This window comes from Pocillopora damicornis, chromosome 10 (genome assembly GCF_964200805.1).
Source record: "Pocillopora damicornis chromosome 10, jaPocDami1.2, whole genome shotgun sequence".
Classification (NCBI taxonomy): domain Eukaryota; kingdom Metazoa; phylum Cnidaria; class Anthozoa; order Scleractinia; family Pocilloporidae; genus Pocillopora; species Pocillopora damicornis.
The window spans coordinates 396,633-423,466 of NC_142679.1; the positions used below are offsets into that span (position 1 = coordinate 396,633).

General features: G+C 37.8%; 2 protein-coding genes and 1 long non-coding RNA gene across 5 annotated transcripts; 1 reads left to right on the forward strand and 2 right to left on the reverse strand.

Annotated features, from left to right (window-relative positions):
- The first annotated feature begins 213 nt into the window (after nucleotides 1–213).
- Nucleotides 214–18,585, forward strand: LOC113666311 (uncharacterized). 3 transcript variants are annotated; one of them, XM_089184623.1, is made up of 24 exons: nucleotides 214–346; nucleotides 703–792; nucleotides 1,955–2,012; nucleotides 3,636–3,677; nucleotides 4,030–4,150; nucleotides 4,398–4,469; nucleotides 4,882–4,953; nucleotides 5,348–5,419; nucleotides 9,796–9,867; nucleotides 10,261–10,332; nucleotides 10,434–10,505; nucleotides 10,726–10,797; nucleotides 10,935–11,006; nucleotides 11,129–11,209; nucleotides 11,702–11,776; nucleotides 12,192–12,364; nucleotides 12,854–12,994; nucleotides 13,363–13,724; nucleotides 14,003–14,212; nucleotides 14,604–14,839; nucleotides 15,111–15,270; nucleotides 15,940–16,534; nucleotides 17,183–17,331; nucleotides 17,734–18,585. In XM_089184623.1, exons 3-24 carry the CDS (start codon nucleotides 1,970–1,972, stop codon nucleotides 18,184–18,186), a joined length of 3,417 nt encoding a protein of 1,138 aa, XP_089040749.1. In that variant the 5' UTR covers nucleotides 214–346; nucleotides 703–792; nucleotides 1,955–1,969; the 3' UTR covers nucleotides 18,187–18,585. The 3 variants fall into 3 exon arrangements, with proteins under 3 accessions (XP_089040749.1, XP_089040750.1, XP_089040752.1); XM_089184624.1 differs by lacking the exons at nucleotides 214–346; nucleotides 3,636–3,677 and having other exon boundaries at nucleotides 657–792; XM_089184626.1 differs by lacking the exons at nucleotides 214–346; nucleotides 703–792; nucleotides 1,955–2,012; ... (3 more) ...; nucleotides 4,882–4,953; nucleotides 5,348–5,419 and having other exon boundaries at nucleotides 9,796–9,899.
- LOC149038351 (uncharacterized) lies at nucleotides 8,405–9,377 on the reverse strand. Its single transcript, XR_016180357.1, has 3 exons — nucleotides 9,106–9,377; nucleotides 8,857–9,008; nucleotides 8,405–8,544 (listed from the first exon to the last, which is right to left on the reverse strand). It is a non-coding gene; the product is annotated as an uncharacterized LOC149038351 (long non-coding RNA).
- On the reverse strand, nucleotides 18,586–23,040 carry LOC149038352 (uncharacterized). Its single transcript, XM_089184627.1, has 3 exons — nucleotides 22,963–23,040; nucleotides 19,576–19,636; nucleotides 18,586–18,980 (listed from the first exon to the last, which is right to left on the reverse strand). Exons 2-3 carry the CDS (start codon nucleotides 19,625–19,627, stop codon nucleotides 18,700–18,702), a joined length of 333 nt encoding a protein of 110 aa, XP_089040753.1. The 5' UTR covers nucleotides 19,628–19,636; nucleotides 22,963–23,040; the 3' UTR covers nucleotides 18,586–18,699.
- Between the last annotated feature and the right edge of the window lie 3,794 nt (nucleotides 23,041–26,834).

The window sequence follows — 26,834 nt, forward strand, 5'->3', positions numbered from 1 at the left end:
CAGACGAAGTTCACTTATGTTACACCTTATGTTACACCGCAAAAAACGTCCCCAAACCTCCCCAAAATCATTTTGCAAAGACGTAGCAGGTGATTTTTAATCTTCTACACGTGATATTTTCCTGTTTTCAGTGACACATAGTAAAGATACATTTTGACACGGGAGTGACGTACAGAGATATTTGTGAGAGGAGACTGATCGAGACGAGTGAGCAGCTGCCAGTCACGTCGGTCTTACAATCATTGTGCACGGAAGATTTTTCCAATCTCCCCCTCCTGGATGGGTTGCAAGTTCGGATCCATCACATGGTCTTCCTCTCTCCTCTCCGCTCCGAGCATTTAATCAGGTCTTCTGAAACATTTATTCCGGCGCTTACTTAACCAGTCGTTTATTTTATTTTGTGTTTGGTTCTACAACAATTCACCAGAAAGCTATGTAATATAAAATGCGATTCGCATATGATAGAATTTCAACTGGTTTAGGCTAACCGGCAAAACCGGCATAAGCTCGTGACTTTTAACTAAAATTTGTATTGGCAATTATCAACTTGGTTAATTATGTAAGACCCCCAAATGGGAAGAATCGATACGTTAACAGGTTATCGGCCTAAACGATCATAAGACTCACCAAATTAAAAAAGGAAAAAAGCAATCAATGTTTTTCAATCATGTATGCAAAGCAAAGTGTTAATCTTGATTTCAGCCAGCCAGAACTGATTTTGATGTTCAAGAAGCAACGTCTGTTCCATTGTGGAAGAAGATATTTCAAAGGGTCTCAACTAAAACAGCTTTGGTAAGATCTGAAAAGCGATATATTTTGCTTTTCTTACTGTTATCAGGTTTCCCTCGAATCGCGGTTTTCTTTTTTTCTCCTGGGAAAACGCTGAGTTGTATTCGTTTAGAATAGCGGTATTTACACTAAAAGGCCCTTTAAATCATTACACATCGTGCAAGAGACATTTTTATGGAGTGTATCAATCACAGAACTCATTTTATCCTCACATTTCTGGAGTGTAAAGGAGAGGATTTGAATAATGGTACCTATGGTCAGTTTCAAGGCAGAACTGAAATAACTCTATCGATAAGTTCTTTCAGTGAAAGTCTGTCCTTGTTTGAATGTAGTGATTTCTGGGTAAAGATTAGTTTTGCCTCGCATATTCATTTCCTTTTTTATCATGTTTCGCGACTGTTATGTTTAATGTGGACAAGTTCTTATAACAATTATTTTTCTTCTACATCTAAATGGCCTCTGACCAACCAAAACAGACCAATCGTTGTTGATTTATTCTATTCAGAAAATTTTTCCGCATAATCTTTCACGCAAGTCGAAACTATTGACTAATTTTGCTTTTATTTTGTGGAAATGGACGAACAACGGGCAACATCTTTTTACGACCGCCAAAATCTAATCGTTCAGTATGAAGCGCGCCACTGAGTGAGTGCTATTACTGAACCGAAATCTTCCGTGGCTCGTGTAATCATCCCTCAGTAAAAGTTTGGACTAACGAAGGAACAAGTTTCTGTTAAAGCTTACTCAATAATAAAGACGACAATAAGCAATAATGAGGCGCCAAACCAGTCTTGCGATCTTGAATTGGGATGACGTCACTTCTGTATTTTTCGTATTTAGTAAGATTTACTGTGCAGTAAAATGATTCATCAGTAATCAAGGTCTCTTCACAAACTGCTCTGGCAATGAGATTCTGCAAGCTCAATTAAAGTTTAAAAAGAGACAGGCTTCCCTTCTCAGAAACTCATTTGGCGGGTGATATTACCGATTTGAAAATTGGGAAGGAATTATAAATTAGTTATAAGTTTTTTGTTCGTTTTTTGGTTATTTTTTTGTATGCTCTCTATGAGATACTAGGCAACAGTCACCAGGAAATCACTCGGCTAACGTTGCATTTTTCAATACAGGATCGGTTTTGAAATAACGTTATGAATTCTTTTTACAGACCGACGATTGCTGCATGGCGCCCGTCTTGATGGTGATATCCCTCTTGAGCAATTTAGGTAATTCTAACATGAAAAAATTAAACCATTCTTAGCCCCTCTATTGAAGCAAACGAGTGGAAAGCAATCCAATAATACACCAGGCCGCATATATTTTCAATATCAACAGGAAGTAAATTTCTTCTTGCAAAAAAAATTGAGACAACTCACAGACAAATGATAGCTAGGATCGAAAAGCTACTCGTGAAAATCAGTAAGTCGAATAATGCACACCAATTGCTAATAGATGTGGACACGATGGAATTGAATCCATCTAGATATGAATGAAAGCGGTTCTCTTCTTAAGCGGTTTTTCCGAGTAGAAAACTTGCATAACTTAGTGCTATTTATGATGACCCATCTAAGTGTAAACCAGATATAAATGGTGAAACAGAGAATTAACTCTGAAGTGTAAATTAAAGTGCTACTTAAACCCATGAATAACACACAGGGCGTTAGCCCTAATAAAGGGAAACAGGGAACCACACGAGGCAAAGAAAAAATCTTTTGACCTCGGTGGGAATCGAACCCACGACCTCCGGATTAGATCTACCGTTACTCTGCCGACTGAGCTACGAGGTCGCACAGAGAAAGTCGGGGACGATTTAGGATGGTGAATCGTGGCGAAGAGAAAGTAAGGGTACATATGAATGTTGTGCCGCGTAGCACTGGGAACACAAATGGTGAAACAGAGAATTAACTCTGAAGTGTAAATTAAAGTGCTACTTAAACCCATGAATAACCCACAGGGCGTTAGCCCTAATAAAGGGAAACAGGGAACCACACGAGGCAAAGACCTTGCTTTCTCTTCGCCGCGATTCACCATCCTAAATCGTCCCCGACTTTCTCTGTGCGACCTCGTAGCTCAGTCGGCAGAGTAACGGTAGATCTAATCCGGAGGTCGTGGGTTCGATTCCCACCGAGGTCAAAAGATTTTTTCTTTGCCTCGTGTGGTTCCCTGTTTCCCTTTATTAGGGCTAACGCCCTGTGGGTTATTCATGGGCAAAAATGAATGGCTAAAATATCTTGTAACTGCAAATTCGAAACAACTTGAGAAAGGAGCCTGAGGGATTAGTTAGAACAAAAGGTATTGTCTCGATAACAGCGTAATTGCAATTAGGCTCGGCCGGATATCGGAGGCCTACGTGAAGTCAGCATAAGGATAGTTTTAGCACATTCAAGTTCCGCGAGCAACTTTTCCCGGATGTACATGTACAGTTTTATGGGTTCAAGGTTTAATTGTGAGTTGCTTAGTGACGGTCCGGAGGTCACGTTTAAATACGGTGGTATGAGTACAGATCACGTTTTGGTGGCTGATATAAAAAATAATTGAACATGTCGAAAACGTAAGATTAAAATACTTGTTGAAATACTATAAACGCTGAACCAGGAAAGCATCACTCAAAACTAAGAAAAAAACGTTATACAATAGCAATTATGGGTTAACAATTCTACTCTAGGGATCTCATTTATAACAGTATTTTAATCTGTGTGAATAGATACGCATTTCAGAAAAGAGAGCCTAGATCTGTAACATGATTTTACGAAAGCCTCTGTACCGAACTTAGGAGAGGAGCTTGTCTAGTTCTGCAACTCAGAATCAGTAAAAGTGTCTAATGAGTTTTTCTGGGTGCATATAAACAGGGAATCTGGATGCTTTGTCTTGGCGAGCGGATTATTCTCTCGGTAAGAAGCGATTGAAATAGTTTTTATTCATATGGCCCCAAGTCATTTTTCACTGAGCTATAACTGACTGACGGTGAGGAAGATTTGTAAAGGGTAACGTTTGCCGCGTACGTAGGGTAGGGTCAATGTTGTTGTTGTTGTCTTTTTGTTTTTCTCGTATTCTCTCTCATAAAAAATTCTCCCACTCTTGAGATATTCTTTCCGCCGGAACCAATTGATTCCAGTCTACTTTACCGACATGTGATTCATAACATGAAGGGGCACAAACTCTACTTAAACATTCGAGGTAAATTCATTTGCGAACACATTTTTCTCTTTTTAAATAATGCGGTTTGATTATTTTGAATCAAAGAATGTCCATCCAGTTGTCTGTGCTCGAAGACGTCACCAGACCTCGCCCTCGTGAAAACCGATTGCTCAAGGAATACTTTCTGGGTTGTTCCTATGGGTGTGTCAAAAGACAGTACTGATGTGTGAGTAGCAGAAAACCGCAATGTTTCTAAAGGAGTTTAAATGATAAATGCACTTGATCTGAAATCAAAACCACGGTTGAAACAGAATAATTGACCGGAGACATTACACAACAGGCTTCAGGGTATGACTTACTTACTCGAAGAAATGAACACGATAATATATACTAAGGTTTCTACACTGAACCTTGCATCAAAATATTCATTTTCCCCAAAAATCTCAAAAATGCTTTATTTGATTACATTTCAGGGATTTTTCAGACAACAAAATTGTGAGCATTACAAGGAAATTCATGGCAACCATTACAAAAGTAAAAATCCTGTAAGTACGTTCAAAACTTGTTGTCGTCGGAAAAATTGATGAAGGGGAAGTTAATGTTGAATGTGTAACCTCAGTCGGGAGAGTCATTGATCATTCGAAAAGAAAAAATACATAAGGAGAAAGTTCAGCCGATGGTCTCTAAGTCTTCCCTGAATTTCCGTTGCCATTTAGATTTTCCAGAATATGAAACAACAAGTATATTCATCTCCTGTGGAGTCATGTCATTCGGCAGTTTGTTTTTACAAATTCATAAGTGTGATAAAATGCGTAAAACAGAGAAGTGATGAATACATTAGTAACGAGTTATGACTGAAATCCTTGTACGTCTCCTCGATACAAATTAAGTTTGCAGCCTCTCATAGTCATTTATAACCTCAATGTGATGCTTTACTAATAGTACGTAAATTACTAGGAATTTTGCAAGAAACAACATTGATTACCTCCCTAAAGGATCGTTGAGCGATTTGATGGATTTGGAAGTCTTGTAAGTGGAACACCAACCAACACATTCCAGCATTGTAATATGCAAGTGACTTTACAAGAAGCCGGAGTCATAGAAAAAGACCTTGTAATAAGATCTTTGTACAATTAAAAAACGACAAAGAGGCGAGAACTGGCCGAAACAGTAACAAAGAATGGTCGAGGATGAGGAAGATCCACACGAATTCCAAATGAAGAACTTCAAAAAAGCTGCCTATTTTTCTTGATGGAAAAAAGTGACGCAATATTCCTGGGTTACATAACTTGAACAATCCATTGTTACCGTTGCTACTAACCGTTGAATAACTTCTGTCCATATTTTCCTTATAAGTTGTTTGTTTTGTTTTGTATGTATCCCTACTACCTGTCTTTCTCTCTTTTTAAATTTCTGATGTTAGGGATTTATCAGGAAACCACATCAGTTACATCATGGAAGGAGTTTTTAATGGACTTCGTAACCTCTCAACACTGTGAGAAGAATTGATAATTCCCTTTTTATTTAATAAAAGCATTGGTATTGTTAGCTTCACATGACAGGCAGTGACTGAGGGAATATTGTTTCGTTAGTATATTTACACTGTAAAATTAAAAGAGCTGATTTGGCCCCAAAAATGGGGCCAAAACGAGTGAGTCCAGTTTGGCACTTGCTTAGGGTCAATTCAGCCCCATTGAAATGGGGCTGTTTTTGGCACCAATTTTGGGGCTGAATTGACCCCGTTGTAGGGGCCAAATTGGACCATGTGAAGGGTGAATTTGAAAAATACAGGGGCCACTTTGAAATTTATAGGGGCCAAAACAGCCCCCGAAATTTCAGCCCTCTCACAAATGGCCCCTTTAAAAAGAGCCAATTCAGCTCCATTGTGGGCCACTTCAGAAGTAGAGGGCTCTTTCCTCTCCATGCTGATTTTCCCCCTTACATTCAAATAATGAAAATACACCACATACTTTATCTTTCAAACACTCATTTATTAGCTTCTAGATATTGTTTCTGTAAAAACCTTTTATGCTACCTGATTTTACAGTTATTAAGAATCTTAATTGTGGTATAAAACAGACAAACTTTGAAACATCATGTGAAAGAATATAACATACATACATATTTAACATTAATTCAACCATTTTCTAAAATAGATCTCTTCCCTAAATCAGTATACTTCTTAACAGTGCAAGCATTGCAAGAAATTACACCCAAGAGACACTTGTGAGTAAAGCTTCCCTTTTCAATGACTTAGCAAATGTGGTAATGTAAAGCAGCTTATAATTAAGACTGATTTAAAGTACAGAAAATTATCAAAATAAGACAGAGGCAACAAATGGTCCAGTTCCTGCACAAGAATATAGACCTTGTTTGATTTGTGCATATGAAAAACAAAGAGCCTTAGAGCAGCAAAGAGTATTCTTCCAGTGGATGTGAGAATACATGCACTCATATTACTACTCTAGATATTATCAAAATATAAACTATCAGCAAGTACTACCACAGGCATTTGCCAAGTCATTGAAAATAGAGGAAACAGTGACAAGAGTCTGCCTGTACCCAATTTCAAGCAATGCTTGCTCTAAAAAAAGTCAAAATTGCCTTTGACCGATTGTAAGAAAATATAAATAAGCCAAGTAACCCAATGAGAGCATCAAGAATCTTTTCTTATGAGAAGTGACAAATTACACTTCCCTCTGTTACTATATTCAGGTGATTGATGTACTGAAGATCTCTAACAATTAAAATTTGTGCTGGACATAATCTCTGATTGCTGAATCAACATCAGCTACTCTATGCAATAAAAACAAGTTTTACAACCACATTAAAATCAAGCCAAAGTGCAAAAAGTGCCTGTAGCCAGAAAAAAAGAATATATATATATATACACACTTAAGTTAAAGAATTAAAGAGGATGCATCAATTCTCTGTGACTGAGTTTTGTGCCTAAGTGCTTGCCAGACAGAAAAGTTCTGTCTGACAAGCGTTAGGTGCGAAATTTTGAGTCACAGAGAATTGATGTGTCCTCTTTAATTCTTTAACTTATGTATACTTAGCTCTACTACCACAGCATTGAGCACTTTATGCCAAGGTAGACTCTACCCCCACATTTACATATATTTATATATACATATTGTTTTTCTAAAACTATAAGCTAAAACACCAGAAATGGAAGTGGAAGTTTAGCTCAATGTGTGTAATTTGTCTCCCATTCAAGACTTGAAAAACTAATGTATGACTCCCAAAATATCTGAAAAAAATCAGCTATTCTATGTCCAATATTTATCTAATGGTTTGACAACAGGAATATTTTAAAAAATTGCAAAATCAAAAAAACTAAACAAAAAGGCAAAATTAATACAACCCCAAAGTACTTGAACCTTTGTATCTGGACTTCATTGGCAAATGGGCTCAGAAATTTTAGCTGTTCATCTTAGTACCAAAGTAGCAGTTTTTTGGACTTGTACCTCCAAAATGGTCACAACTTCATTAAATGCATGTGATGACAAACACACAAGAACAAAGGTCATGAACTTAAAAGGTGAGAGTGATTATTTTGCAACTTTTTATTTTAAGGCAAGAGATTCAGCACCACAAAATTGTCTCTCTTCACTGCAAGCAGAAGAGGTGAAGCAATAGATTTTTAGACCATACCAATCCATTCAGTTTCCAAGTCAACTTAGTCTAGTATCCTGCTAACCATACAAGGATACTCTGCAATAATTTTTTTTTGCAATCCACTGTTGCTCAGAGTACTGCTGATGAGATATCCCTTCTGGGTATCCAACTCTACTGAGGCAGAGAACTGTACAAAAAAACAAACAAATGAGCAAATTAATTTGTTGTCGGAGAACAGTAAATTTTTGCAACTACAAAGTTGCAAAATATTTGTAAGCAAACTGTGCATAAGAAGTAAAAACACAATAATGGTGATCATCAATGATGTATTTTCACCAAACTGTATATGTACTTATCAAGAAAAGAAATCATACATCTATGCACTTCAGTTTTAGTTCAGTATTCATGAATAAATAAGGATTGCTTGTAGACTTAAAAAACAAAACAAAGAAAAGTTTCTTACCCTCGATGGTAGTTGGAATTTCGAAAGCCATTCAGGAGGAACCTGTAGGTAAATATTTGTTTTCAAAAAAATTAAACTGTCTGATAACATCCTATCAATTCACTAATTTTTTAATTTACCAGATTTAAAAATTGGGTTTACTTTGTTTTATGTATGGTGCAAGTAAATACATATCTAATATATTTCAATAAAAATAAAGCAAATCTCGCCATTTTTGTAGGTGCAATCCCCGAGATTTGTCATCTTTAACTGACCAACTGGCACCTTGTGTGTTTTCCTTTAGGATATAATCGAAAGAAAGTAGTCGATAATGTACTCTTCACCATCCTGCTAAGTTTAATATACAAGAACTTACTTAGACAGTGCTCAGTTCTGTCGCCTCGTCCATAAAACAGAGATCCTTGAGCGATTTATAATATTGATTTACCCATTTCTTTCGGTGCCAATGTCACCTCTAAATTTTCATAATCGCTGATGTTTTCTGAATCATCAATCGACGTTTGAACCGTCTTACTCGAAGGACTTGATTCTGCACGCTGAAAGAGTGATAGCCAAAAAATCAGCTTAAGTGGATGCAAACAAAGACATAGACATAAAAATATCAGTTCATCTTTTCAAGAAAAAGATTAAGAATTCAGAGTGAGAGATCCTAAAATCAGAGAATCTTGAAATAAGTTAAATCCATCTTGTGCAAATGCAGTATTCGAACTGTAACCGTCTCTATCTCTCGGCGCCAAAATTTGATCACGTGACTTTAGTTGCGAAACCGCTGAGACTCAACAAGACTCGGGAGAAGAGGCGAACCATTCATGCGTCAAATTCTCTGGTGGGAAAATTAATTATCGTACCGACGAAGAACTCGTGTCATCTCTAGGTTCAGCGTTCATTGCAATCAATTTCTTGAGCTTTAGACGCTCTTTTATAATAGGGATGTAGTGCCTTGGTACGTCTGCATCTTGGGCGATGGCAAGGAGATCTTGGCCACCGCAACCGTCTTTTTCTGCAAGATAAGATACGAACAAAGATCAATGGAGCGGTCAAGTTTGTGAATGTAGAGTTGCAGTAAAATACGTTGTTAAGAAATTTCTTTTGCCTACCTTTCCTTTCTTAAGTCTCATTCCATGCGACTGTAGCCAAGAAACAGCTTCTTCAGTGACGAATTCGCTGCTATAATTCATTATTGTTTCCGACGCACGTGGTCTAGGTTCGACTAATGCCATTACAGCCAGCTCACGCTCACGTCTCGAGAAAAAGCCAACGATTAATTCGTTGCGTGACTCGGTGTTCAGTTACGAGAGGAACCGTTGAAAATTTGAACACTTTATAAGGAATAGTATAGGGAACGAAATATGGTCGAAAAACGAAAATTATTTTCATATTTTCTTTTTTTTTCAAAAATTGCACCTCGTTGGGGCCAAATTGGTCAATCCTACTTGGCTCTTGGAAGGGCCAAATTGAGAAAAAGTTCCAAAGTAGAATTCATAGGGGCCAATTCAGATTTTGGAGGGGTCGAAATGGTACTTGTCACGCCCGTTTTGGCTCAAATAGTCCAAAACGAACCTTGATGGGCCAAACTGGCCCTCGAGAAATTGGGGCCAATTTGGCTTTTGGGGTCAATTTGGCTCTTTTCATTTTACAGTGTAACCAGTTAATCATTGCCCTTCGCGAAAGGGGTCAATTCTGAAATTGCTAAGATGAGTTTCCAGTCAAGTTATTTCCATACGTGGTGGACTCATTCCATATTTAGAGGCCTTACATTGGAAATTGATTTGAGCTTTAAATCCCAGGTACCTCGGTGAGAACAGAATTTCCAGCATCGAAAGTGGTAGTTTCCAAGGAATACCAGGACTGAGACACCTGTAAGAAGAGCAGCCGCACCAATGGATTCGATGTATAACGGTGTAGCCTTTTGTAGTTACAAACAGGGGAAAAGATAACTTTAAATATTAGACCAGTTCATAAAACCAGGTACTGAGAAATACCAGTAACATGTCTGAATGGTGTTGCTGGGCAACGCTCCAAGCTTGTCATTGATGCTTTTTTCAAGCCTACAAACCTGCAGGCTAACTGCTAAATAACTCCGCTCAAAAACTGCCTTTCCTAAATTCATTATAAATCAACATCAGTCAGTAAAAATCTTGTCGTATCGAGCGGGTAGTAATCATGATAACATATCACACCAAGGACAAGGGCATTAAACCAAAAAAGTGAATTTTGTGGCAACCAAAACTTTTGTCTTTTTCTTTTTTAAGGTGGTTACCTATCAACAGAATCTGGGACCTACCTCACAACATACTTCACGGCCTTGTCAACTTGAGAGTGCTGTCTGTATCACCTAATTCGATCGCTTGCATTCCTTAATTAACAGTTTCACATGTTATTTATCCACATCCTTACTGCATTTGTTTTCTTTTATTGTGTTTAGCGGTTTAAACATGAACAGGCTGACAAAAATACATGCTCACCTACTAAAAGATGCACAGAATCTGGAATTTATGTAAGTGGATCTTAACTCAAATTAAAGTTTTATGCCGCTGCAACTCCATGTATTGCAGAAACAATTTCATTTTATTTCTACCTTGTATTTGCCTCAGAGATGACTTTTTAAAACACATAACTAAACCACAACAAGACTGACTTGTCCTGGTCAATATGTATATTATAATGTTTCATTGATTACTTAACACCATGTGATCATTGTATTTCCAAAATGCAAGGTTTCTACAACATAACGAGATAACAGATATATCTGACAACGCTTTCCAAAATGCTTTCAGCCTCAAATATGTGTAAGTAAAATTGTTTTATTTTATTCAAAGCTAATCATTGACAAATGTCCTTTGAAGGACCCACTCTTCATGATATCTAACAGATAAATTATAATCACACACCTCCTGATGATCTATTTCTTGATATGCCATCATAGATTTCTCAACAATAATAACCTGACTCTGATTGGTCCAGGCACCTTCAGGGGAGCAGTAAATCTGGAAATATTGTAAGTGTAACTACAACAACAGTAAATATGTCGGCATAAGGTATAACAAACGAAATTTCAAGATTTCAATAACAAAATGACATCTGAGAAATCTTCCATTTCCTTTTCTTCTCTCTATCAAGGGCCCTTTCTAACAACCATAAGCTAGCAGATTTAGAGTCTAACTCTTTCAACTACGCTGATTATGGTAACCTCTCCCTTCTGTAAGTATTAATCAGGTTGGATTTTCATTAGTTTGCCAGTCAGTCAGCCGTTTGCCATCTGGTCACTCAGTTAGCTGGTCAGTCATCAGCCAGTCACTCAGTTAGCTGATCAGTCATGAGCCAGCTGTAAGTCAGTCAGTAAGTCAATAGATCAGCCAGTAGACCATTCAGTTATTTGGTCCGCCAGGCAATCAATCAGTTAGTTATTTATCCAACTGGCAAGTTTTTGAGCCAGGCAGTGAATAAGCCAGTCATTTATTTTTGTATTATCTAAACCTTTTATCCTTATTCTTTTCCACGAGGCTAAGAAACAATTACTTCTAAACGTTTCAAATGCCTCTCCAGCGCATCATCAGTCAAGTATTCAGACAGTCAGTTTGCTTTGAGTTTCCAAGACGTTTGGAGAACAATTGAGCCGCCCCCCCCCCCTTATTAATACTGTGATCTATTTTGCATGTCGGTGTTTAATCAATGTTCCTCTCCACTTTAAAGCTACGTTTTAGAGACAGCTCTTGTTCGAGTTAAAATGAAAACTTTCAAAAATCACGAAAAGGTTGGACTGGTGATGTAAGTAAAATTGTTTCTTGTCTCAATCGATAAGTTGAACTAAACGTTATTTGCTCAGAGTTCGCGTCAAGTTTTAGCGAAAGAAAGAAACTTTCGTGTAGAGCTGCTTCGCCTTTGCTTTGACATTAGGGCATAATTGCAGTTTAGATGATTCCATACATATATTTGCAAATGGTTTCAAGCTGTATTAAAAAAAACTGCTCACTGATAGTGTATCGGTTGCGTTAACCGCTATCTGGTGACCAGTTGTGCTCAACTAGGTCTTAACAATGTACAAAATGAATTCATGTTTAAAAATATATGGAACAGGCTGTAAAATAGCAGTATAAACCAAGAGTTGATAAAAATAAGTACTTTCTTATATTTTAAGAATTTATTCAACAACAACAGCTCATGATGGCTTCTTTCAATAAAGCTCTCCCACCGAAAATCTATACCAGTTTCCGGCCCCATCAGACGAAAGATTTCGAGAAGGACTGGAACGCAATGGATTCACATGTAGCCAACAGTTGTGTACTCCTTGCGACTTTGGTACTTATCAAAAAAGGGCCAGCAACGGCACTTATGTTTGCGAAAAGTGTCCTCCAGGTAACTCAAGCAGAGCCCAAAATCTAGAAGTTTATTAGGATGTTAGGACAGGAGTATAACCAAAAATCGTTTGGGTATTGTATATTTGATAACCGTTATCTTCATTACTACTACGTCAAAACAAGAGAGGATTAATCATTCAGGACGAATTTTTTTAAGTCAAGCTCCGGAAAATCCCATGTACAGTAGGAGAAAATAGATGCACCAAAGTTTTCCTCGAGAGCGAAATTGAGACAAGACTGGGTATCTGTATGTTATCTTATATGGGATTTTATAATTAAAAATTAAAAGCTTTCCCTTTGATCGCGAAAATTATTACACTTCTCTTAAAAGAGAAGTGAATTCATTCTTCACGAAAAATCCAAGCGGCGCTCCAAGCTACTTGAGTCGCGAGAGTGATGGCCAATCCAACGTAACCAACCTCTTTGTTGATTTTCTCTTAGCAAAAACTGCCATTGTTGCTTATGAAGACTTTTACATTTAAAACAGGCGGATTTTATCAGAATGCTGTTGGCCAATTTGGAACCGTTGCAGGACGTACAGGATGTCTTCCTTGTCCCAAGGGTACCTATGTGGGGATAGATAAGTTCCCTGGGAAACGTCAGCAAATGTGCCGCGTTTGTCCTGCCGGTATGCTTATTTTCCGATAACAAAAGATTTTAAAAGTCTCCCCTTTCACCTGCTGGAAAGTGTAATCATAACTCTTTGCGTGTGAATCTAAAAGATCCAGCTCTGAACTTCTAGAGATTATATGTCAAACTAAAGACAACAAGCCATCTTAAATAATTTTTATTAAGGGCGTCTTTCTCGACACTCCCATAACCGTAACTCTCGTCTCAACAATTCAACTGCTTCCTTTCCAGATTTCCTATGATCTCCATGAATGCATGCTTAGGGATGATTCACCCCATTTTGTTTTATTCACCCATAAGACGTTCAAAAAGTTTTTATTCCTAGAACAATTCCCATTCTTACCGGCCATTATCTTGATATACTAGGATCCAAGAGCGATGAGTGGGCAAGTTATCGAGGTTGTTTCTGTATTGACTCGTTCTATCGAAAAGGCCGGTTCACAAAATGTGAAGCGTGTCCAACAGAGGTCAGAGGAATTCTGTGCAACGAGACAATTTTGGTCAGGGAAGGGTATTGGTGGAGATTCAGAGATTACAATGAAAGCTGGGAATATCAGAGGTTCGTTGACGCCTTGATGGTGCCCGATGAACAGTACAATCACAAAGATATCAATTTCACAGGAGTCTTCCCTAGAGCACACCCTTGTCCCACTGCTTCTTCGTGTTTGGGTTCCCTAAACTCCGTTAGGAAACCGTGCAAGACTGGTTATGGAGGACCACTGTGCGAGGTAAGAAGCGAACTGAAAATAGCACATTGTAAATGATCATGTACTGTCAAAATGACGCACATGATCAACTTCATGTGCGTCACGTTGTCATGTGATTGATAACTTCATATTTCATGCCCAAATATTAGTTTATCGTCAATACCTTTAATTGGAAATGCTGAGTCTTATTTGTAGTTTGAACACTTTGCTATGGATGTTCTTACCTTGGAGAATCTGCTAAAAGTGAATATAGGTTCAAGAGCGACATTGCCTCATCGATCTTTTGCTTCTTGTTTCAGGTGTGCAGCATAGGCTACTATAGATCTATGACTAGATGCACGGAATGTCCGAGTCTTCCATGGCTTTTAATACAAATGGTGGCCATCACATTCATGATTATCATCCTTATCTTTATTCTTGCCCGTGACGAGAGAGGCGCCAAAATCAAGGGACGTACACTTTCCGATATCGTGCTGGCCCGTTTAAAGATCGTCATAGGCTTCTATCAGGTAGTTCAAACAACTGATATACATCATATTTTGGTTTGCCATTCCTGAAAAGGCAAGGGAGTATTCACCCTCCTCCTTAGATAACGGAGAATTTGACAAATGATTCTTGGCAATTTTAGTAGGAAAGAATCAGAAATAACATCGAGAAATAACCGTTAGAAGTAATTTACATGAACAGTTTAAAAAGCTAAATATCAAAATTTTTTTTCTTGAGAATAATCAGGGAGAAACGTGGGAATCAGAAAGTCACAATCTGAGTCTGAATTTTAATAGGTTGTAAGATATTCCAAACTTAGTTTGGCATGTTAAAATCAGCTTAGAAAATCGTATTTTGTCAATCTGTTGTGGGTTTTGGCGCTCAAAAAAGGTATCCTTTTACCTATTTATTTAGGTCACAGCTGGTACTTTAGATGCCTTCTCGTACGTTCAATGGCCTGAAGCTCTGCTACAGCTCAGCAGCTATATCAAGTTCGTCCAGTTTAACGTTGTCCAAATTGCTCCTTTCCATTGTTTCAAAGAAAGCTTGAAGATGAACGCGTACGTTGGTCTGTTGTTAATTGTGACGTTGAATGGAGGGATCGTTGTATCAGCGTTTGTGTATTTTCAGAGCAGGAAACTGTTTTTCCGGTAACACTTCTATTTTTCTGTTTGATACGTGCATTCTAAACTCTGATCTACGCCGTGTATACATAGTGTAAAACATTATATTATTTTATTGTTACTATTACATTGATTATCATTATGTTTCAAGTATCAAAATTTCTCTATCTTGAGTGCTTCTGTCCAGTTAGAGGTCACAATTGGCAACAAAATCAGAGCTGTGAGATGCAAATGAATTTATGCAATTGAGTTGTTATCAACTAAGGGGTTCACTCTATACTTTTCTGTGTTAACTAAGACTCAAGAAGAATATGTCTTTGGAGGAAAAGGAGGTGGAGATTTCGCTGAGCAAGGAACACTGCTACCGTACCTCCTTCCTGGTTATGTTCATTACATACCCGGAAGTTTGTTCAGGAATCCTGCGTATGCTTCCTCCTGCCTGTCAACGAATCTGCCAGGTATAAAACATCAGGACAATGTCAATATAACCCACGTTCCTATCGGTTAATCTGAATTAAATTTCTACACACTAAGCATGGACAATCCCGAACAGTTAAGGTGCTAATTATATGGTCATCGCAATCGTTCAGCGGTTTGCACAAATCGCATGGTGTAGCTGTTTTTGATGAATCCTCTCTCTTTGTGCAGACTGTTTTATGTAGTAATTTCTCAGTATTTTGTTCAAAGATTCATCACCAATTTTTTTAAAACCTGTTCTCTTGAATCAGTAAATTTTATCAGCAATTGCCAATTGAGTTGCTAAGATAGGGTAATCAAGGAACGTGCGCATCGCCATTTTTTAACTCACATGCATTATACATGTTCCTATATAAACAGATACCAACCTACTTGGCATGGTTCAGAAAGCACGGGTCAAATTTTCAATCAATCAGAAGCCAAACAAAAAGACCACTGGCTTTTCTGTTTTTGTTTTTAGCACTGCCCTGATTAGCTGTTTTAACTTCTATGGTTTTGGCTTCACGGCCCTCAATTGAAAGGGGTTGTTCTTTTCGTCGATATAGCCACATTGCTGGTTAGTTAAGACTTCTGTGTGATTCATAGCTCCCTACGCTAAAAAAAGGTTTTGTAAGATACATCTGGTAAATCCATTTTATTTGTACTTTTAGGATGTGGCAATGAAAGACTGCACTTACTACCTAAGAATGGATTACAGTTTAAAGTGTTTCGACAAGTCCTACAATAAGTACGTGACTGCTGCCTACGTTGGAGCCACATACCCTCTGCTTTTCCCTCTGTTCATTGTAGTCATTCTGTACTTGCTTTATTATCGACCCCAAGTCAAAAACTGCGCCCAAAGTACCGAAACAAAGCGGTATGAAATCATAGAAGGTATGCGTTTCATCTATGAAAACTACGACAAGCGTTGCTGGTACTGGGAATTGGTGGAGATGGTGAGGAAGTTGATTCTTACTTCCGGTCTGGCCCTGATTGGCACCGAGGGACGAACCTATGTTGGAATGGCAGCAATGGCGTCAGGATTCTACGCTGTAGCGTATGCTCAGGTTCAGCCAATACCCGACAAGTATGAACATCTGCTGCAACTGGTGTCTCTTGTAGCCTCTTTCTTCAATCTAAGTGTTGGCGTCTTGTTAAGGATTCCATCTGAAATGCTGAACTATTCTATCGAAAAGGACAAAGATTCAATTGGTGTCACTGTATTGCTAGTGACGGCTAATTTGATGGTCATAGGATTGGTCGCCGGTAAGCTATTTATTATTTTATAGACTGCTCTGTGTTGTGGTCATGAGTGGTCTGCGAGTGGATTCATCTCTTAATAGAAGACGTAGATCGAAATAGGGACTTCCCTCTTTTATCTTTTTCTGACAGTTACGGTAGGTGGATAGCAATAGCTCCGCCTATGTGATAATTTATGATAACATAACAGTCTTATGATAATGCATGTCAGCAATCAATCATTCTTAAAACCTCTTTATTTACCACACGAACGCTTCATAAAATACGTTGAACTAACTGTGGGATCTTATCTCTGATTCTACCACTTGAGTTAGGTATAGCTACTCCCTCCAGATATATAGGGTGCAAACTCATCGCCAGTATTTTGTCAGAAAACCCTGATGATGTATCTTACGCACCCATTTTTATTCCTAAATAAAAGAAGTCAGTGAGGGTATGGTGCCGATGAACACAACTCAGTGAGCCGACTTATCTAGAACTAACGAATTATCAAGAACCCACTGCTCCCATTAACTTTTTGCTTACTTTGTGTTTAAAAATGGGGCATTTTTGTTGTATTATCATGATCGCAGATAAAATGACATCTTAAATAATCCTAAGGGGGGCGGCCACAATTAAAGGAGCACTTAATTCTTTTATTTACTGTATTTTCAGTTCGATATATCATATCTCTGGGCAAGAGTCTGTATGGTGTATATAAGAACCCACAATGCAACTGGGAGTGCTGTTTGAGTGTGGTTCTATCAGCACGAAGTGAAAATACAGATGAGGAGGACATTGATGATGCTGGACACAAGCGTGTGGTAAGACAACTTTAAGCAATGTAGTGATCACATCCAGTTGAAAAGTGACCCAATTTATTTCTTGATGTAAAAGGAAGAAATTGAATTTCAGAGATCCTTTGCCTTAGGACTGCTAAATGTCATCAAAATGGGTGACATGACATCACGTGGAAAGAATCCGCGGGAAAAGGTTCCTTTTTTTATTGGGTGAATATTTGAGATGGGAGTAGTTAGATTTGCAGTGATAAAACAATTTCTTGCTCGACTAGCATTCGGCTTGTTTATTTCGATTACTTTTCAACGGCACGCCATGAAGATATACCTTTTCCATGAAAATTTATTTATACCGAGTTTCAATTTCGAACGTCGGAAAGTAACACGAGCCATTTTGATTTGAAAAGCAGGATTTTACTTCTATATTAGGAGCTCACCATGGAAAGCGTTACAAGTAACATAGAATTGCAGAGGGATGGCCTTGAAAACTCTAATGGAGGAGGCAACAGCGATCAAGCCACACAAAACGATCGGTGTTCCCTTCTCTCTCTGGAGGACGATGACGATGAGATAGAGTTGTCATGCGTGAGCCAAGGTTTTAGAGAGATCGAGAGCCTGGGTACAACTGGACCTGTTTCCCAACGCAGAGAGGTCCGAATGGCAAGCTCAAAAGGTGACTCGAAAATTCCTGAAGTGCGGTTCAACAGGGGTCATAAGGAGATTCCCAGTGATCACCCCACAGCTGAATCAAACAAAGTATTGGACTCTAAAGCGGTTACAGAAGTAAACAAAAGCGACTCACTGTCGCTTGAGATGACTGATTCGGACTCGGATAGCACGAAAATACATGAAGAGAAGGCAAGGGACGAAACTATGAATTGAATCCGCAAGAACGCTGTAGACGCTAAAGAACCCTTGGATTTATCATTCTAGATAAGTGTTGATTCTGGAATGCATGATATTCAACATTTGACCTTAGAAATCAGTCTTTGAATGCCTTAGAAGAGGCAAAGCTTTTTTTAAGAACTCTCAATTCTAATAATAGGCAAGGAGATAGTGCGGAAATTTACTTGTTTTGAGCCTTGTTTCATTTTATTTGCTCGTGTTGCTTAAGGATCAACCTGTATTTGTTATGTAAGTTTCTAATGTAGCAATTCAGAAAACTGGTTGATGAACTAACTTTCTTATTAGTTCCCATTTATGTCGTTATCAAAGATTTCTGACTAATTTTCTGCATTGAAACCTTGAAAAAACTTCAGAATAAACCATAACAAAGTGCAATATCTGTATTGTATTTTTATTTCAACTTGACACAAGTTGCGCTTTAAGTGTCCACTACAGTTCTACATCGAGCTTGTAAAGGAAAGTTATGTGCACAAACAAACACCCGCTGCTTCATACAACCAAAGTGGAGGAACATCCTTCACACTCGGCACGACACGTTACTAAGCCCAGCCCCTCAACTTCTGAAGGCGGCTTGTTGCACATGGCCTGCAAGGGTAAAACTCGGTCTAAAGTGCTACAATATCTCATGTAAACACCGCCTTTAAAACTGGACTCAGAATGATACAAAGCGCAAACAGCGTCGGGTTCTGTGCACGTCCTTAATGTGGCTACTGCGTCGCATTGTTTTCCACTTTCACGACTGAAACAAGTGGGGCACTTGAGAGCTACTCCTTGAAGACAAGAAGATGAAAAATTATTATGAACAGAAATTCATCGTTATCGGTTTCAATTGCTAGCGTCGGAAATTAAAGCGTTCAATAATCATACCATATTTTCGTACCTCAGAGGGGCTTTGATGCTCAGCAGTCCGAGTTACAAGTGTAAAAACTATAGAAAGCTCAACCTTTAACTGAGATAAACTCGAAGGGAGAGTCAGGATATCAGGAAAACTTATTCAATTCTTGCTTGGAATAAAGTAAACAAACACATATGCAAAGTAATACCAAAGTATTAAAAAATAACGAGCGGACTGATAAACCAAATGATCGACGGAAGCATTCAAGTTACCAGAGAAAAATCTAGGCAATCGAGCTGTAAGATCTGAAGATGATAAAGGAAACTTATAGACAGGCGAAATATCAAATAAACATGCAGTGAAGAGGAAGAACGAAGAGCACAGAAACGAGAGAGATATGCAACTTGCAAAGAAAGAAGGAGGTAGTGAAGGATGGAGTATAAAACAGTAAGGGGGATGGAAAAACAGATAAGTGACGTGAAACGTTTGCAGGGAATGAAATAAACGCTAACTTTCTCAACATTTCTTACCTAGACTTCCAAAAGCCAAAACAAAGACGATGAAAACTGTAGATTTCATCATGATCTGATTCTAAAAAGAGAATAAAAAAGTGCCTGGTGGTGATTTTAGACAGAACAAATATGTCTTTCATCAAATCGTGTTTTATGATCATTTCCCTTCTGGCTTATACCCCGTGACGTCAATAACTTCGTAACAACTAAAATACATAGGAGATATATCAAGATGAAAAAAAAATGCTTTGCGGAATCAAGGAAGAGCAAAACAAAGTCAGATCAAGTTAAAAAAAAATCGCTTAATTCCAATTTCTTAAAGGTTTCTTTATTCGCCGGAAAATGGTGTTACGAGCATGGAAACATTCTTCTTAGCGTTGTCTTAACAAGGCCTTACCTTGAAATTTACAAGAGAAATCATTCATAGTGGATTAACTCTCCCGATATTACTTAGCAAAGATTAGCAAATATACTAATATACTAGGACCGCACAATTGTTGTTTTTCTCTTTTTTTTTTCTGCTCACGCTTCATATCCATGCTCACTTCAGGCCTGTCGTTCGTGGGATCACAAAAGCAAAAAAAAAATAGTCGTTTTGCGGTGAAATTCAAAATATGTTATTTTGACAGTCGTCAAGTCGATCGGCCACCTGACTTTGCACTTCCCTGGTCAGTTTTTGGAGATCATATGTAGAGCTGCTGCTAGCTGGTCAATGATATCCTCAGGAAATAAAGATGGATTTTAATACGACTCTATTCGAATAAACACCCACGTTTCAAGAGGAAAAATCACAAGGATAAAAGAACCTAGTCACTTTTTCAATAAAAGAGTCAAAAAGTCGATCTTATTTCCCTTTAGATCTTTAAAACGACAATGTTTCACCTTAAAGATTCCCTTTGTTTCATTCTGTAAACAAAATTTAAGTTTTCGTGCAGAGGACCTGCTCAAGCTCTCTTTTGTCAACACTATCAATTCTTTTAAGATCATTTATTCATTAGAGGTAAACACAATGCTTCATTTTATTTCTTAAGTGCGTACCACCGCAATAAACATCGTATCACCCTTCATTTACACACACCGTTCTTTACTTTCATTTTGACAACGAAAAAGTTCATAAATTTCTTACAAACTACATTGAAATAGAACGTAAGTGCTCCATTCAAACCTTCTCTCAATCTATCCTTCAGCATTTTTAAGATGCATACTTGTTTTTAAACAAAGAAAAGGGTTTGCGTGTCTCATCTCGTCTTCAATATAGGATGTGAGCCAGGCTTGTTCGAGAAACTTTCCAGACTGTAATGGGCCTATTAGTTTGCTTATCAGTAATGAAGTTCATCCCACTGTTTGTATCGTCACTGGTGTCTCCGAGCCTGAGGCAATCTCATTTCCAGGATTATACAACGTCTAATACTGTCCATTAAGCTCCATCGATATTGTCGTCGAATTTGTAAAACTAATCGGTAACCTGGGGTTTAAAGGCACCAAACGAACTGCTCAAAGAAACCGAACAATTACTATGGCCTTTGCAATTCATTTCTTTCGCAAAACATCCGCTTTGTCCTTGGTTTAATTTTAACCATTTAGGCAAAGAAAAATTTTACTCCTGAAGGAAAAAATAGGAACCCCGTCGTAATTTACATCTCTTCTGAATAGGAATTGATCACAAATTGAAAGCTTTAATTAGTAACAAAGCCGCTGTTTGAGGAGCTCAATTCAGTCGTAAGATTTGTGGAATTCAAGCACCCTTCATAAATGCAAAACCTTAAAACTCATCCTAAATTTCGAATATCAATGATATTTAAAATTTCACTGGCAATGCAATCAAGAAAGATTTTGTTATTGAAGTTTTAAGGATTTAGGTCAACCGATCAGATGTTTTCTCTTCGTTAAGCATTAAGGCCAGATAGGCTCACACTAAATAATACAAACCTTTTTCCAACCCACGCTTAATTAGAGTTTCATTAGCGTTATATTTCATGGACTCGGTAAGAACATTAAAAGTTCCTTTCCCTTTCGCGGGCTTTTTGAAGGGAAATATCATTTTCCGAGTGTGTTCTTTGAAAGCCACTGATTGATTTTGTGCATTAAAAACATCCGTTTTAATATCTATGAACATGGCAACAACATATAATTCTTTCAAAGCAACTGAAGTCGACAAGCAGGGATCATCTCATGTCGCCAAAACAACACTACTTCTCCTTTTACTTAACAAAATTTCGCATTCAGAATTATAAAATTTCGTCTCTTAACTTTTATCATACTGATTCCCAAATAATGCCGCAATGGAAATTTATTCGATTTATTGTACACGCAGGTTCAACAGACAGAATTCTTTTGCCTCGCATTCGCACAATTATTGATCGTGATTCTATGCACTCAAGCTATTCAATGCTGTCTCCGAATTGTTTGCCATAAACCTAAACTAGAACAAAGTCCTGGCCGTGAAACTAATAACCTGTCATTAACCGTACCTTCGTTCAAAGCCACTAATATGAACGACAAACAGCACGTACGTTTTCGCAAATAAAAACACCTTTTAAACTTTCAATGTTTAAAATGGATTTTGCCAATAACAGACCACATCCTATTAATATCAGGGACCGTATTTTATTTGACATTAAGATTTCCCTCAGCAAACTTTGCATTGGAAAAGGAAGTCGGTTTTTTGATATGCGACACCGCTTATATCGGACCCTTCGACCTTGCTTGTGGGCAAATGTTTCGATATTGGACCGGTAGATGTAATCAAAAAGTTAAAGAACTATTGCTTTCTGGGTTATACGGATTATGAAAAGCACGGTTGTGTAATAAATATCGAGGAAGCATGCACAATATCTCCCACCTGTTCTTGTTCTTACACTTTGTACTAAAATAGACTCTGAATAAAAGGAGAAATCGAATAGCATTTGCTTAAAAAGATATGTTTTTATATCGAAGATTCTCGATCACATGATACGATGGCTTAAAGTTTGATAAAATATCGACGATTTTCAAATCATCGCCAAGTATTCAGGATTTCTAATGGAATTTTTCATTATTTTTTTAATTTCCCTCTTCACTTTTCGTGAAGAAAAAAGTTTTTTAAGTTTTGTGCCATTGAAATACGTCGAGGAAATGACAAGGGAAATATTAAAATCAATGAAATTACGCGTAAGCATCAAAAATTTTTCGCGAGTTTTTTCAATTTGTGTCTGGAGAAGATTAAAAAAACATTCTTCATATTCATTTTGGTCCAGATTATTTATACCCACTGCGTGAACTCGATTTTAAAGCAACAGATAATTCCTTAAGGTAGTAAACCTTGAAATTCTTAGATCGCAGAAACAAAATAACGAGAGAAAGAGAACACATTGTTGGTAAAAGTTTGGTTTTTCCTTTTACACTGATTCAATAACATTCACATACCTGAATGCAATTTCGTGTCTGTCTGTCAGAGGATGAGAAATTTTCAGCCTAAGATCCCCGGTTGTTCCTTGGAAGAGCAGAATTCAGAAGGCAGGGCTTGAATTTAAAGGCGATTACTAACTGCTTTGGATTGGCCCAAATAACAAACTGATAGCCATTCAGTGTTTATTTAGACAATTGCCTTTTAGAAGGTGTTATGAGACCAACGTAGGAGAGCTGTCAATATTGCATAATTATTCTATTATCTCCGTACCACAGCATCAAAAGCGCAAGAATTGATAAATTTTATGTTTCCTCCCAGATCCATTTTGCTGTCAAAGGCTAAACAATTATTGAAAATGGTTGATGTGAAAAATGATCCAAAATTGCCCAACCATCTCAGCTGGCAATAACAGTTTTAAATTAGAATCTAAAACGCGTATGAACAAAAACGTTGGGAAATTAAAGTTTTATTTTGTGACAATTGTGATGTTGAACGTTTAACGACGACACATTGACGAGGTTGTGGCTTTGTGTGCAATAACTCCAGAAAGTGTAGAAAAGACTCCTTTCCGCAGCTGTTAATTTTCGAATTAAGAAGGAAAGCAGGTGTTTTTTTTTCATTTCCTTTTTTTCATTGTGCATTTTTGAAAACATGGAGACAGATATAATTCGTTCAGCCAACAAACATATCTTCTGATGGAGATCTAATTTTTTTGGCGATCCTCGTGATACTGGTTTAGCACTTCTAGTGCCGTTCACACACAATGTATTGAGGAACCTTTGAATAACTGGCCTTTGATAAAATATGAAAAAAAAATTACTACATGCTTATCACATATTTGCTCGTCAGCACTTCGTATATATTCCTCCAGGATAAAACCTCGCAATCGCATTGATAGATAATCCTCGATAATGTGAATATCATACCCTAAAGTCGGCAATCACAAACTTTCAGAAAGTTCCAGTTAAAATTCGACCATGAATGTTAACGGGTTAATTACGAGCAACTTTGAAAGATTATGGACTAGCATGTACAATTTCACAATTCATGGCCAATTTTCTGAAAATTCAACCGAATATGGCATATCAATAGCCATTACTACGAAAAAGATAATTTCGACCCAAATTCACAAGCGAATATAACTATTTGTGGTAAAACATGATTAACTGCTGTTAAAAATCGTTCTTCAGCATGTTTACCTCAGTACAATTAGATTTCTTCTCTTTAATTTTCGTTCTGTAAAAAAAAAAAAAGTCGGAGTATCTGTAATTAGCGTTGGCCTGTCCCATAATCGTAATGCCACTTTGCATTTTTGAATAGGTGCGAGAAGAACAAAAGGAAGAAATCTCATTGGTGCTTCGACTGTCCCGAAGACTTCCATGAGTTAATTTCAAACAATTGAAGTCGAAAAAATAGAAATCCGATACCAAAATTGCACTCCGACAGAGAATACAACATATCTCGGGAATAACGATATATATTTCTTTAAGGTCGGCCTTAGTGCTGCTCTCCCATCAGTTTCATCGTGTTGTTGAAAGCTTTCGCTTTTCTTCATATCGGTTCACTTCAATGTGATACATGTTTTAAATCAAGATTCTCAAAACCAATCAGCATGTTTTTCTTTTATCATTCATTGATTCCAACTGTATACATATTGGAAATTTTGGTGCGGTAGAAAACCAATTGCATCATGTTTCTCAAAAATTATATTGAATCGAAATTTCTCTAATGCAGTGAAAATTACCAATTACTTTGCTAGGTATGTGTGAGGCTTCCGACGCATTCCTATCTTCAATATTTTGAAACGGTTTCTGCAAAGGTTGAACCTACCTTTTTGGCGACACTTTTCACTTTCTTTAGATTTAGACCCTTGCCTCCCCCTTCGCTGGAACATCCCGGACTGTATCCTAACCATCACGGTTTCAACTCCTCTTTAAGTCCGAGGGATAACTTGCAAATTATGCATGAGATGAGAAGACTTTTAAAATCTGCGACAAAGCGTCCGAACAGGTAGAGGTAAACTGCGATGCTCAACCTCCACCAGAGAATCTGACCCAGCCACGGGAAAACCGGATCATATCAAACTCATGGGGTACAAATAGTCTTAACATGAATGTAGTGACCACGCCCACTTCAACACCCCACTGCACTCATATCGAGTGTAATATCTAATATCTAGTCATATCTAGAAAACCGCACACAAAAATGCTCTGTGAACGGGTCGCTTTCCAATAGCTACTCACTGACATGCGGCGTCCCTCAAGGGACCATCCTCGGTCCATTATTGTTCTTATTATATATTAACGATCTTCCAAATTGCTTATCAAATTGTAAACCAAGAATGTACGCTGACGACACGCACCTTACATATGCGGGCAGTAATCTTGAGAATGTTCAGTTTTGTCTAAATGAAGACCTAGCAAACGTTTTCAACTGGCTACAAGCAAACAAACTTACATTGAACATGACCAAAACCGAATTCATGCTAATAGGGTCGAGGCAGAGACTGAATACTCTCACAGCTTCACCAACAATTACAATGAACAATACTCAAGTGAGCCAGGTTACAGCTACGAAATCGCTTGGTGTAATAATAGACGATAAAAATTAACCAAAAAGATCGCCTCTGGTATCGGGGCCCTAAAGCGAATTAGGCACCTGATCCCAGCATCAACCTTACATCTCGTTTATCAAGCCTTAGTAAAACCTCACTTTGATTACTGTGACATTGTTTGGGGTAACTGTGGGAAAACGCTACAAGACAAACTGCGGAAATTGCAGAATAGAGCAGCCCGTGTGTTGACATTCTCTAACTATGATGCTGATGCAACTGAGCTATTCGAGTTTTTAAGGTGGAAAAATCTTACACGCCAGCAGGAAATTCACAAAGCCACCATGATGTTTAGATGTCTGCACGGGCTAGCTCTAGAGTATCTGTGTTCAAAGTTTACGTGGCGTGACTCTGCTTATGACCTCAGGGACTCTGAAAATAAGCTCAATGTTCCCTTACCGCGCACTAATTATTACCGAAAAAGCTTTAGCTACAATGGCACCACATTATGGAACAGTCTGCCATGCGATGTAAGGAACACAGAGTCTCTGGGGGTATTTAAACGTAAGATCAATGACATTCTTTAAGTCTAACGCACAGCACTCACGGAAAACAGCTTTTAGTGTTATATTATATAGTTTGAATTTTAAATATTCTAGCGTATGTCATATGTATTTTTTAGGCTGATTAATTGACCGTGTTTAAATAAAAATAAAATGAAATGAAAAATGAAATTTTCGAATGTTTTACCATCGTGCGGATTCTCTACTCAATGTACCTCTGAAATATTGAACTATAATATTGTGGCTTTCTATTTCGCCAATTTTCTAACTTGAAGGTAAAGTTTTTCCCTCGTCATTTTTACCTTTTCTACGAGCCGTTGCCTGAAATTAACGAGACGTTTTTGATCAAAACACGACCGAGCGAAGGGTCTCAGGCGATATCTCTTTTACGCAGGCGCACATTAAAAATGTACCGCCAGAATCAAAAAGAGGAACAAATTTCCTTTGTTTTGATATGTAAAGTGTCGAACAAAAAGCAGATTTACCTTCGTCAAATGGCGTTTCAAAACAGCTGTATCTTCCTCCTTTTGATTTTTTCCTGTTTCAAGTTATGCGTGAAAGCAGCAGGAGAGGGATCGGGAAACTCAGAAAGCGCTTCGGCAATTAATCTGCCATCGTTTACTTACAAGATAAACAAGTAAGATTTGTGAAGTTCGTTGAAGCATGAAGTCTAAATAAATGCCTTTTTTAAGCTTGTTTGCTGGATTTTTTGTAAACTTCCCTAATTAATTTTTCGTTTCAGCTTACTAATCTATACTATTTCAAAGCAATGTAA